Source organism: Mirounga angustirostris, unplaced genomic scaffold (assembly GCF_029215605.1).
Source record: "Mirounga angustirostris isolate CCGP_5_RB_7025 unplaced genomic scaffold, mMirAng1.0.hap1 SCAF_11, whole genome shotgun sequence".
Lineage (NCBI taxonomy): Eukaryota > Metazoa > Chordata > Mammalia > Carnivora > Phocidae > Mirounga > Mirounga angustirostris.
This window is the reverse complement of record NW_026991719.1, coordinates 32,887,002-32,899,859: the sequence shown is the minus strand read 5'-3', so window position 1 is coordinate 32,899,859 and position 12,858 is coordinate 32,887,002. Positions and strand designations below refer to the sequence as shown.

Sequence of the window (12,858 nt, the reverse complement as noted above, 5' to 3'; positions counted from 1 at the left end):
TAAATAAAACAAGGGGTAGATGCTATTTAAAGCAGCTGGGCATATCAGATACATACTTGGCCTAATTCTTAGTTTAAGGCTTTAAATTATTTCTATCCGGGCCTTGTATGGTTCTAAATGTCTTTTCATTCATTCATTCAACAAACTTTCACCGAGTATCCACTCTGCCAAGCATCATTGTAAATGCTGAGTGATACATTAATTAGCAAAGCTAAGCTGGAGACTGCTCCGATGGCCATCCTGTCCCTCTTAAGTGTTCAATCCTTCTCGGCATATATTATCTACTAAATATTTGGAAGAGTTCATTCACTATGACAACAATGATAACAAAGATAACACAAGATGGAAAATGAATGGCCACTCCCTGGATTGTTGCTTTTTGGGGGGAGTATATGAACCTACTTCCAGGTGGCCTGGTATCACAGAAAGACCACCAAACCTGGGGCCGCATGGACTAGATCTGGTCCACGCTTCATAATCTTCGGGAAGTTACCTCACCATTTTGAGTCCCTATTTTTTTTTAAATCCTAAACACTGAGTCCAGGAACCTTTGCCCTACCTTTCTCTGGCATTATTGTGAGTAAAACATGAAATCAAGTTTGTAAAAGTGCTCTGAAAACCATAAAGTTCCATACAAATGCAAATTATCACTATCAAACAATCTTTAACACTCATTTCGGGGAAAACCTTCCTTCCCCTTATAGTTTCATTTTCTCTCTTTTTGTAAGGGGGGAATTTACATGATCAACTAGCATTATTGGGTTAGGTACTTGGCAGCATAACCCACATTGATCTCGCGGGAAGAGACCAGTTAGAAGTTTTCCTTGTTGAAAATGAAATGCACTCCCCGGGGGCCAGACTCAGAGTTGGAGATGCACTGTTTACTGAGGGTTTCAGCCAAGGCTTCAGGTCCGCAGAGGAAAACTCCTATTCTGGTACTTTGGGGGAAAGAAAGGAAAAATAAAACAGTGTCAGGCTTTTGGATGAGACAGACTACAAAGCATGTGAGGGCATTTCCTCTTGATTTTAGGCTCTAGGGCAGAGTCCCCCCCTGCTCCTTTGTCTTTTCCACTATGGGCAGTGTTCAGATTACCCTGTGGGAGAGTGGTTCAGCCCTGTTTGTGGGGACAGCTGCAAAAGGCAATTGACTTCCCTGGGAAATAGCCCTCAAGGAGAGTTTATAGAAACCTCTGCCATGGAGAAAATGGTGGTGAAGTGGTGAGTCTGTGGACTAGTTCCCTTCAGGGCTCTATATCCCCAAACCCTTTCCAGCATCTAGAAATCAGGAACAAATCTGCTTTTGGTTCACCGACCCTGACAACAGCTGGGTGGAGCTTGATCCCTCTCTGTTTTAAAGCCTAGTTCCTCAAGGTGTGGTCCCAGACCAGTAGCCTCCTACTCAGCTTTTTAAGAATGTAGATTCTCAGGGCGCCTGGGTGGCTCAGTCAGTTAAGCTTCTGCCTTCGGCTTAGGTCATGATCTCAGGGTCCTGGGATTGAGCCCCACTCAGTGGGGAGTCTGCTTCTCCTTCTCCCTCTGCTCCTCCCCCTGATCATGCTCGCTCTCTCTCTCTCAAATAAATAAAAATAAATAAAATCTTAAAAAAAAAAAAGAATGTAGATTCTTAGGTCCCACCCAAGACCTACTAAATCAGCATTTGCATTGTGAAAGGACCCCCAAGTCATTCATATGTTCATTAAAGGATAAAAAGCAGAGGCGTGAAGGGTATATTTGTGGTGATTTCTTGAGTCTATGATGTGTTCTAGCAAGAGAAAGGATCCCCTCAAACTTCCAGAATGGGTAAAGCTTTAATGAAGGCAGAAAGGAACTTAGGATGTCTGGCAACTTATGATTTTAGACCCAAAAACTAAAACTGAAAGTGGGGACGGTATCTCCTTAATGATAAAAGTCTAAATCATATTGAATTAAAAGAAGTAGATACACCAGTGAGATTTAGGAACTGAAAGAAAAGAACTGAGTTATGGCCCCACTTGGGAGGAGCAGGGTTCAGAAAGGCAGAAGTGGGGGGCACCCCGAGCATCTTTGTTTATAATAACTCTCCAGGTAATTTTGCTGTGATCTAAAGCCTCCCTCGTAAATTCATAGGTATCTAGAACCTTTGATTGGGTGTGAATATAGTAATCTAGGTATTTTAGTTTTTGGAATATACAAATCTAGCTGTGTTTGGGAGCTGCCGCTTTGGGCAGACCGTGAGCCTCAAGAACACCTTGGTGGGGGACTCCTTACTTTGGGTGTTGACTTGCAATTGTCTTGAATTCGTTATCCCAGTTGGGCCGTCCATACAAGGTCTTTTGTTTCAGGCCTGTGATCACATCTTTCTCCTCATCATGGTGCACAGCAAAGTGATTGGCCTGTGGGAAAGGACATGAATTCACAAAAAGAGACATTCTGTAAGAAAAACAGCTATTTTTACGTATCTTACAAGCCAAGCTCTCACTACCCATTCTAACCATATATATATTTGAAGGCTAGAAGGTATACAAAGATGAACAAACTGGGTCTCCTCGGGCAATTTATAATCTAGAAGGGCAGACCTTGAAGTGTGAACGTGAATAATCCTATTTGTAGAATAGGGTATCATGAATGCCGCAGGAGAGGCACAAATATCTGAGAGCAAGGGAGGGAAGTGGGATGGGAGGATATGGGAAGATTGCAGGTTGGCAACACTTGGCGTCGGGCGTTGAAGGTGTGGGTAGGATTTAAATTCTGTCTCACTGTTTTTCTCTCCGTTCTACATGTAACTTTCTCTCTTCACCCTATTAGACTCTCACTCCTTCAGGAGAATCGCTAAGAACTAAAACAACCACAGATTAAAGTGCACTCATATAGTGGCAACATAATGAGACAACAAATCAAGCCTAAAGCTAGTCTGTGTGTGTGTGTGGGTGTGTATACATAGTCACTGGTTGTTTTCTGCTACCGTTCTAGGGGACCTCGGTTCAAACAACAGATATTTTTCATAGAAGTGGTGAATTAAATTTATTTAAAACTTGAATCAGATTTTAAATTCACCGGCCAGGGGATGGATGATGGGGATGGAGGAGGTTAAGAAGGGTGACCACTGTGGTTTAATAATCCTGTAGGGACCAGTTTTGTAAAGCAAACAGTTATTTTTCAATGCAAATAAATTTCTCATTTAAAAAACTGTGTCTGGCTTTTTAAATAATAAAACTGCAAAGTAATTTATATTTTATAGATTTTTTTCCTCCTGGGTTTCATTTTTTATCAATATTTGTTGTTGTTTTGTATTTAAATTGCAGAAATGGCTCTTAAAATCCCTTTTTCTGGAGCAGCAATGTTCATGGTCATAGGTTCCTGTATCTACATGCAATAAGACTCTTCTAAGACTTGGAGGACCTATGATAAACAGTACACCAAAACCCAAAAGAAGAGTGAGTTTTCACAATCCAAGGTGTGTGTGAAAGATGCCCGGGGTGGAGGAGGCAATGAGTGGCTGTGGACAGCTGAGACACCAGCCAGGGGCAGGCAGAGGCTTCTGCCTTAGCTCCTCACACAGGGGGAGCCCATGCTGCTTCTGCTGCTTCCAGGCCAAATCACTGATGTTTGCTTATTTAGAAAGATTTTAGGGGCGCCTGGGTGGCTCAGTTGGTTAAGCGTCTGCCTTCGGCTCAGGTCATGATCCCAGGGTCCTGGGATTGAGCCCCCCATCGGGCTCCCTGCTTGGCAGGGAGTCTGCTTCTCCCTCTGCCTCTCCCTTTGGCTTGTGCTCTCTCTCAAATAAATAAAATCTTTAAAAAAAAAAAAGGAAAGGTTTTACCTCCTAGGAATCATTAACTTGTTTCAGAGTTTCTCAGTCTGAGCACTTTTGACGTTTGAGGCCAGATAATTCTTTGTTGGGGGGGGGGGGGGTTGCTGTCTTATAAATTGTAGAATGTTTTCATTGTTAAATGTCCCTGGAGGGAGGGTTGTGTGTGTGTGTGCATATAATGTGTTATGTATTATGCATTATGTTATATTACACACACATATACATACATATGTATATGTTATATACATATACACATATGCACACATATATCATTTTCATTAAATACATTTTGATTTATTTATAAATGATAATCATGAACTAGTGGGAGTTGCTAAGAGTGCAGGCTCTGGAACATTCTACCCCTGCCTCTTACTAGTTGGGTGCCCTTGGACAAATGACCCAACCTGTTCTGGGCTTTGGCTTTCTTATCAGTAAAGGGTGGATAATAATAGTAGCTGCTTCATAGGGCTGTTGTAAAGGACTGAATTACACAATCTATGTAAACACTAATAAAAATACCTAGCACATGGTATATGCTTAATAACTATGAGCAGTTATTATTACTACTTACTAAATGTATTGTGTATATTGTAAAATACACATAAACATAAAATTAAAGGAATGTGTGTGTGTGTGTAGAGATACAAAGATAGAGGTAGAGATAGAGAGAGAGGCATAAAGAGAGGGAGAAAGGCAGCTAATATTTTCTTCCCATTACCCTGTGGATCGTCTTGTCCAGCTGGTTCGAGACCCCTGGTAGGAGCATGACTCTAATAAGGCCAAAGGCATGGCTCTTATTCCCTTGTGGGCTCCTTAGGTTCCACAGATACGAGCTTTGAATCTAGTCTCAGGAGTCTGAACATGTGGGGACACTGAGTGAGAGTGAACGGGCCGGATCACCCAATTCCATCAACTGTTCTTGGTAAAAACAGTACACAAAACACTCCGATAACCAAAGGGTAGTCAGTCAGCCCCAGGCACTGTGGGGAGGACCCGGGAGCTGGGATCTCGCCCTCACCTGAGACTCATCCCAGCCCGTGAGATAGATGTTATAGCTGAGGAAGCCGGCGTTGTTCCTCTCCTGCATCTGGGTCTCTAGAAGCTGCAGCAAGTCCGCAAACCACTCAAAGGCGTGTGTGTCCCGGCACAGCCAGTAGAAGTATATCTGCAAGAACAACAGATCAGGAGACAGATTCTATGTAAACGGGCCTCATGGGAATTGACATATGGATTTCTACCCTCCCCTCCCACCAACTTTTGCCTCCTGCTCAGAACGCCTAGAAACAGGTTTTCAGAAAGCTCTGGACATTTCACAAACCAGCTCACATGAACCTGCACAGGCCTTCACCCTGTGGGGCAGTAAATAAAGAGCTTGGTCTCAGAAATGCATGGCTGAGGAAAACAACATTAGCATACCACTTTCCCTCCAGGTCTGCTCTTGCCCACCTCAGGTCCCTGGCTTCCTTTGTACCTCCTCTCAGAAAGACCAGTGGGATCCAGGCTAAGGGGGCGACCACAGGACTACTTCGCTGCCTACTATGTTGGACATTCCTGAGTTGCCAGGAAAAAAGCCGCTCTCCCCATACCTCCTCCATATAGTAAAGAGAGAAAGGGGAGAATAAAAAGTCAACATATGTTCAATGTCTCTATTCGAGGTTATCTCTAAAGTTATTCGAATGACTCACGTTTTATGCAAGAAGTCCTTTATCGGGCAATGAAACCAAATTTACATGTGACCAAAAAATGCCCTGGGAATTAATTCTGAGGAGATACCCATAAGATACTATGCTGAGGGAAATAAGTCAATCAGAGAAAGACATGTATCGTATGATCTCACTGATACGAGGAATTCTTAATCTCAGGAAACAAATTGAGGGTTGCTGGAGTGGTGGGGGGTGGGAGGGATGGGGTGGCTGGGTGATAGACACTGGGGAGGGTGTGTGTTTGGTGAGCGCTGTGAATTGTGCAAGACTGTTGAATCACAGATCTGTACCTCTGAAACAAATAATACATTATATGTTAAAAAAAGAAAGAAAGAAAAGGAAGATAGCAGGAAGGGAAGAATGAAGGGGGGGAAATCGGAGGGGGAGATGAACCTGAGAGACTATGGACTCTGAGAAACAAACTGAGGGTTCTAGAGGGGAGGGGAGTGGGGGGATGGGTTAGCTCGGTGATGGGTATTGAGTAGGGCATGTATTGAATGGAGCACTGGGTGTTATACGCAAACAATGAATCATGGAACACCACATCAAAAACTAATGATGTAATGTATGGTGATTAACATGACAAAATAGTTTTTTTTTTTTTTAAAAAAAGAAAGTAAGTAAAAGTTTCATGAAAGGACGTGTCTCCTGCCCTCTCCTTGCAAAAAAAAAAAAAAAAAGTACTGGGGGACTGGAAAAGGAATCAATCTCAATATCTAATAAAGGATGATAGAAAAATTATTCTGTATCCTCTCCATGGAACATAAAGGAATCATTAAAAAGGATCATCATAAAGCCTGTGACAACACTGAAAAAACACTATGTTTTTTTTGAAAGCAGGCCATGAACGTATATGTACTCAATATTTACAACTTTCAAAGAGTATGAGAAAATACTGGAAGAGAATCCACAAAAAGGGCAGCTGCTGAGTCGGGGTTGTCAACACTTTCTGTCCCCACTTCCTTTCTTCCCAATTTCTCCTAACGCTATACAAGTGCAGTATACTACTTGCAGTAATAGACCTGCTTATATACAAGCACATGTGACTTATCAGGTAGCCCTTTTATGAGAAGTCTGTCTCTCTGAAACCACCAGGAACTTGTCTCCACTTCCTTTGGTCCCCCCCAGTCTCTGCCCCGAAGGCTCTGTCACGCTTCACTCAGCCCCAAGCAAGCTCCCTGAAAAAACGAAGGGACTTACCTTTTGGAGCCTCAGATTGGTGGCATTGTTGCAATATTTATACCAGACGGACTTGAGGATGGATGCAAAGGGTGTGACCCCGATCCCTGCTCCCACTAACATCACCACCTCGTAACTGAACACATCTTCACTGGCTGTGCCAAAGGGCCCATCCACAGCTATCCTGGAGGGAGGGAAGCGTGCGAGGAGGTGGTTAGAGAGCTACCTTGCACTGCAGAGTAGGATGGGGCACAGCGTATTACTGGGGGCGTGCAATATGTCACATCAAACTGGGACACTGTATCTCTGGGGCACTTTCTTCTATGAAATAGCTTTCAAGTAACCCACTCGGGGTGTTGACATAGTGGTTGGAAGTAAGAAGAGGAAGTTTTAGCTAACTGAAAACATTTGGTAACTCTCGGGGGTACTTTTTTCATCTCTCCACCCTTTCACCTACCACACACACTCACACACACACTCACACACACACACACACATACACCTGTACCTCTTGCCAGGGCATCCCACAGTTGAAATTCCTGCTCACATTGCACACTGAAGGAAAGTGAGAATTTTCTGTCATAGCATCTTGTAAATTTAATATCTTCACTTTTCATTTGTTCATTGAGTTAATCAATAAGCTTTTCTTTAGCATCTCCTAAGTGCCTGGCACCATCTCAAACATGTGGGAAGAAGGGGGCAAAGCGAATAATTTTTGGCCTTTGCCCTCAAATGACATATGTCAATTAAATTTTAAGAATATCTTTGATACACTATAACTTTGTTTGTTAGAAAAGTTAATACACCGGGCGCCTGGGTGGCTCAGTTGGTTAAGCGACTGCCTTCGGCTCAGGTCATGATCCTGGAGTCCCGGGATCGAGTCCCGCATCGGGCTCCCTGCTTGGCAGGGAGTCTGCTTCTCCCTCTGATCCTCCCCCCTCTCATGTGCTCTCTCTCTCTCATTCTCTCTCTCAAATAAAAAAAAAAAAATCTTTAAAAAAAAAAAAAGAAAAGTTAATACACCTTGGCCTTGACCCTTACGTATTTAAAGGAATTTGGGAATATTCATTATTAATATTTGATTCAAATACTTTATACTTCACACAAGATTTATTAGTATATGCCTAAACGTACCACATACATAAAATGGGGAACACCGAGATAGCTACCTATATTTGTAGAACTTGTGTGTTTGCACACAAGGAGACAGTGCAGTGAGAGATGGGAAAAGGGGAGTATTTGGTGACATTTTTCCTGAACTCGTACACTTCTGTAAATATGCGCTTTGCACTTACTTAGGTAGTTTCCAAGCATCCTGAAACTCCTGCTTATCACAGCCACAAGCATTGAAAAGTCCTTCCGTCCAGTCCCCAACGATACGAATATGGATGCTAAAGAAGTCTTCCTCAGGGGCGGAGGTCAGTGTGAAAGGGTGCCACTCCAGCCTGGACACCTTGGGGCACTTGACAAAAATGTATTGTCCCACCTCCATCTTGAATCCCTTCTTCTTCATCTGTAGCTCAATGGTTTTGAAAGGGTGAGTGACCACCTACGGAACAAAACGTGTCTCTGGAAACTACACTTTCCCCAAATGCTTGCCTTTTCAGTGTCCACATGGACAAAAGGCTGAGCTAAGATGCCCACCCACATCCCCTCTTCAGGCCCAACGAGGCATTTCCTCGAGCAGATGCGTTTCTCGTGGCGACTTGCCCTCAGCTGGAGCCCACGGCCTGCCAACTCCCAGACGTCATCCCAACCCCCGCACTCCCTGTAGGATCAGCTGAGGCAGCAGCAGCAACTGAGTGAGGGTCATTCATTTCCTCCCTGATTCTGACCATCTTTCTTTTCACAGGTGCATCTTCTGAGAACATGCCCCAGTCAACCTTCTGTCTGCAATTCTCTGTCTCAGAGTCTTTGCCAGGGAGTCCAGCCCAAGACGCCAGTCTACTGTGATATTTTTTTCTCCAAGAAGTCAAGGCACGTGCTAGCAACAGAAAGAAGAGATGGCTGCTTGCTCAGCCTTCCTGTCTCCCCAGAGGATCATCGAGAGCCTTGGCAGCTGGGTAGAAGAAGGACACCCTATTGACTGGCTATATAGCAACATCCCCCAAACCAAGCCGCATGTACTGGTCTATCTTTGTCCTGAGTCACACCTTGAATCTGCCTGATTGCATGCATTGTGTTTACATTTCTACCTACCTGGGAAGTACACCATCGGTCTCTCCCAAAGCCAGTCCCCCCCCCCGCCCATTGCCTTCCTCATTCTCCGTGTGTACAAGTGTTCGTCACAGCTTTGTTTAGAATAGCAAACAATTGGAAACAGTCCAAACATCCATCAGCTGGTGAGGTGGTAAATAATTTTAAGAAACAAAGCAGCACAATGAAAAACTGTCATTACAACACAGACAGCAATACACTGTTTCTGGGACAATTCCTGAGATACCCAGGACTTTCTATGTACAACTGAAAAACAAACCAAGGGACATCAGGGCAATGAAAAATCAACAGAAACAAAATAGCAGCTCCCTAAATGTTGACTGAGTGTCAAGCTCTTCTTTCCGTGAGTGAGGAGGGGTAAGATGGGCAACCCTTTCGATAAATATTGCCAAGCATTTCCCAAACCTGTGATTTCACTCCATCTTAAATGATAAAGCAGTACCCAACGTCCTTCCATCACGGAAATAAAGAATCTTAAAGCTTCATTTTGGAAAAAAAAAAATAAAAATCGACAAAAATTATTTTGAAAGTGATGTTCACTAGCAATTTTGTAATGTGGCAATTTTGTATGGTGAAAACATTCTTTTCCCCCTTTTGCAATTTTGCTGCCACAGGTGAAATCGGGATTAAACTAAATAAAATGCACTAGCAGAATTGACATCAGCATACTTTTGGATGACACCTTGTTTCTTTTTTTTTTGAGAAGAAAATGAATATCTGTTTTTATGAGAAGAAAATGAGTATCTATTTTCTCCACAGGAAAACAGATTTGCCTTTAAAATACGTTCAAGGGAAATGCTTGCCTGCTTAGTCAGGTCTAGCCTAGTAAGGGAAATTCTGTGGCAGCCTTTTTTGCTCTTCTGTGGGCTTTTTCTTCTAATACAGTATAAGTATCATAAAAGGAGAACTGCTGTAGCTTCCTATATTTCAAGATTTCCAGTGCCAGCTGGACTGACTTTCCTCTGGCCTTCCACAGATGCCAAGAAAGAAAAGCTAGGGTGGAGGGCAGGAAGAATTCATGCGTTTTGCAAGAATAGCCCATACCAGGGTTTTAGTAAACACTTTTTGAACTGTATTGAGTTGAATTCAATTTTATTTGATAAAACTAGTTTTGTCTCTTGTTTCCTGAAACTATAACCAGGAGTTTCTATTTCTATTTATTGAGTTGGATATTTATTTAGTTAGTAATGAGAAGCAGCACCGAAGTGTGGAGCGGGGGGAGCCACCATATACCTGGAGTCAACTCGATTCTAGATGCAGTTTAGTTACTAACCTCCTTGAGAGTTTGGGTCCTCCAACTCTGATATTCTGTGATTACATACACAGCACAGAAAAGCAGGTAAAGGGAGACCTGGAAAACTACCTCAACCTCAATCAGACCTGCCCTTGGCTCCCTGGTTCTTTTGGCATCTGAGTATTTTAAGGCTCAGTGTGTACCCTTTTGAACTCATGTGCTTTGCTTCTTCACTCTAACCTGCTCACATTCATCACAGTATGCTCCTCCTCTCTCTCTCTCTCTCTCTCCACACACACACACACACACACAGAGAGAGAGAGAGAGAGAGAGATTCATGTACACAAAACCGTCAGATTCATTTTTCAACAGAAAATGTTAACTTGTACTTGCCCCAGTTAAAAGGTCCAACCATTTGATTATCAAGCTAAGTATACTGACTGAATTCAACTGTAGGTCTTCTCTCTGCTCTACATTTAATCAAAAGAAACCGAGTGAAAGACAGCTCTGACCAATGCTACAGAGAACTTGGGTAAACTTGTCCATGATATAGTTAGATGTTACTAGTAATTCCTAAACCAGACAATACCTTGGTGATGACCACCTTCTGTTGAGATCGCCAAAACCGTACCAACCTCTCACAGAGATACAGAAACATGGGACCCACTATCCATTTCCACGTCTGTAATCAGAACAAAAAATGAAAACAGGATGTATTAAGGGGTAATAGCTAATATAAGATTAATGGGAACAAAACATTTTAGAAGTCAAGTTAATCTTTGTAGGCTTGTTTAAATATATATATATATATTTTTAAAGATTTTATTTATTTATTTGAGAGAGAGAGAGACACAGCGAGAGAGGGAACACAAGCAGGGGGAGTGGGAGAGGGAAAAGCAGGCTTCCCACCAAGCAGGGAGCTTGATGCAGGGCTCGATCCTAGGACCCTGGGATCACGACCTGAGCCGAAGGCAGATGCTTAACCGACTGAGCCACCCAGGCGCCCCTGTAGGCGTGTTTAAATATCTGATATCCGATTCGTAAATTTCTCATACAACAGAATGCATGAAAAGTACCGAAAGTTAAAATAAAGTTTTGAGCCAGTAGAAATGAGCATTCTCCTTTGGCCACACCGGGGAACTTTATCTACAGTATAAGACTCTCCCAAGAGGAACTGCCCACAAGAATGGGATTTCCTCCTGGTGTTGCAACAGCAGTTGCTGTAACCCTACAGCAGAGCAAGATTAGTTTCAGAATTAACATTTCTCTTAAGGATAGCATTTCAACAACCCCATATTTTTTTTAATGCAACATTGCAGCTGCTTTCTCTCAACTATGTAGTCAAAGCTTAATCTTTTGCAAGATAAAAAATTTCATGCAAGAATTTAGTTGTTTCTCCAATATCCTGGTAAGTTCTAGGAGCTATGCAATGCACCTGCTGAAGAGGGACAAGCCCAAAGATTTTCAGATTTCTTTAGATTCCTCTCTCATCAGAATCTCCAGTGTTTCACAACACTGGAATTACCCTGTAGTATTATTGGCTATATGAAAACCTTTAGGATAAACAGATCCATCCTGGGACTCAGTCAGTTAGGTTCCTAGTTTAATACCTGAAGTAGTAAAGAGCTTTAGGAGGCGATATCATTTAAAGGATGGCATCTCAGAATGGATTTCAAGAAAGAAAAAGAAATCACAAAGGGCTTCCTACAGTCTCACATATGATCTTTCTATTAAACGTTTTGAAAAAACTGTAGATTGGAAGTTGAGAGCACCTGAATGTCCCCACCTTCCGCCAAAGTTGAAGACTATCTGCCCTGAAAGTCGGAAATATTCTGCTGCTGGCCTTTGTTTTCATGGGACAGGTTTTTAAAATAGCACGGCACCATCCATCTATTTCCTGGGCACCGCAATGGGGCTCCATCAAATAGAGTGAGGTCTTGGACATCGCCTCTAATCCCAGAAACCCAGAAGCTCCTTTGAGGTAGATGCCTGTTAAGATAGTAGTACCTTGATTCCAGCTGTCTTCAAGGAAATGTGCCTTCCCCTAACCCATAAGAGGACCTGCAATTCAGTTCTTTTTTTTTATCCTTTCTATTGATGTGTGCATGTAGTGGGGGCAGTTCATTGATACATCTGGTTGCTTTCATTAATGAGCACGGATGCTTAAAGATGTTAAGTCCCTGGACAGCAGACTGTGTCTTAGAGGAAGAAAACTCCTATGTTAAGAGAGCAGGAAGAAAGAAAGGAGACAATGGGGTGGGACATTTGCCTTTACATTATACTGTGCTTAAAAAAATACTAATCCTGTTCAGAAGCCCTGTACCAATGTTGATTTTTGCCTAGCTTTATACCAGTGCTTAGCATGGTAACCAATAAGGTACACTGCTTGCTAATGGAGGAAAAGATATGAAGAACATAAGGCCCACTTCTCACTCAATGGAGCGGAGATATTGAGAATACACAAAATGGAACTTTGCAGAGCATGCAAGAGGAGCTCCCAACAGAAGGTGAATATTCTACCATGTTTTCCCTTGGTCATCCTTGCCATCCTCTTGCATTGGTACAAACCTGGCTGTCCGGTGTCCTTTATGTGGTGTAGACACAGCCTCCTGATGCTTAAGGGCAGCCCTATATGTTACTTCATAATTTCCTTCCCAGCTTTGAAAGCTGTAAAGAAAGTCTTACTTCCTGGTATCTGAAAAGGCTCTTAGCTCCTTATAAGTGATTATCTGAGC

General features: G+C 42.7%; 1 protein-coding gene across 1 annotated transcript in view; it reads right to left on the bottom strand.

Moving 5' to 3' along the window:
* Positions 1-733: 733 nt before the first annotated feature.
* LOC123845481 (cytochrome b-245 heavy chain) overlaps positions 734-12,858 on the bottom strand; it is a 32,728-nt gene continuing 20,603 nt past the window's right edge. Inside the window, exons 8-13 of the mRNA XM_045876230.3 lie at positions 10,713-10,805; positions 7,968-8,221; positions 6,694-6,856; positions 4,809-4,955; positions 2,248-2,372; positions 734-938 (exon numbers count right to left, since the gene is read on the bottom strand). Coding sequence (XP_045732186.1) covers positions 812-938; positions 2,248-2,372; positions 4,809-4,955; positions 6,694-6,856; positions 7,968-8,221; positions 10,713-10,805 — 909 coding nt within the window. The 3' untranslated portion in view covers positions 734-811. The remainder of the gene's footprint in view (positions 939-2,247; positions 2,373-4,808; positions 4,956-6,693; positions 6,857-7,967; positions 8,222-10,712; positions 10,806-12,858) is intronic.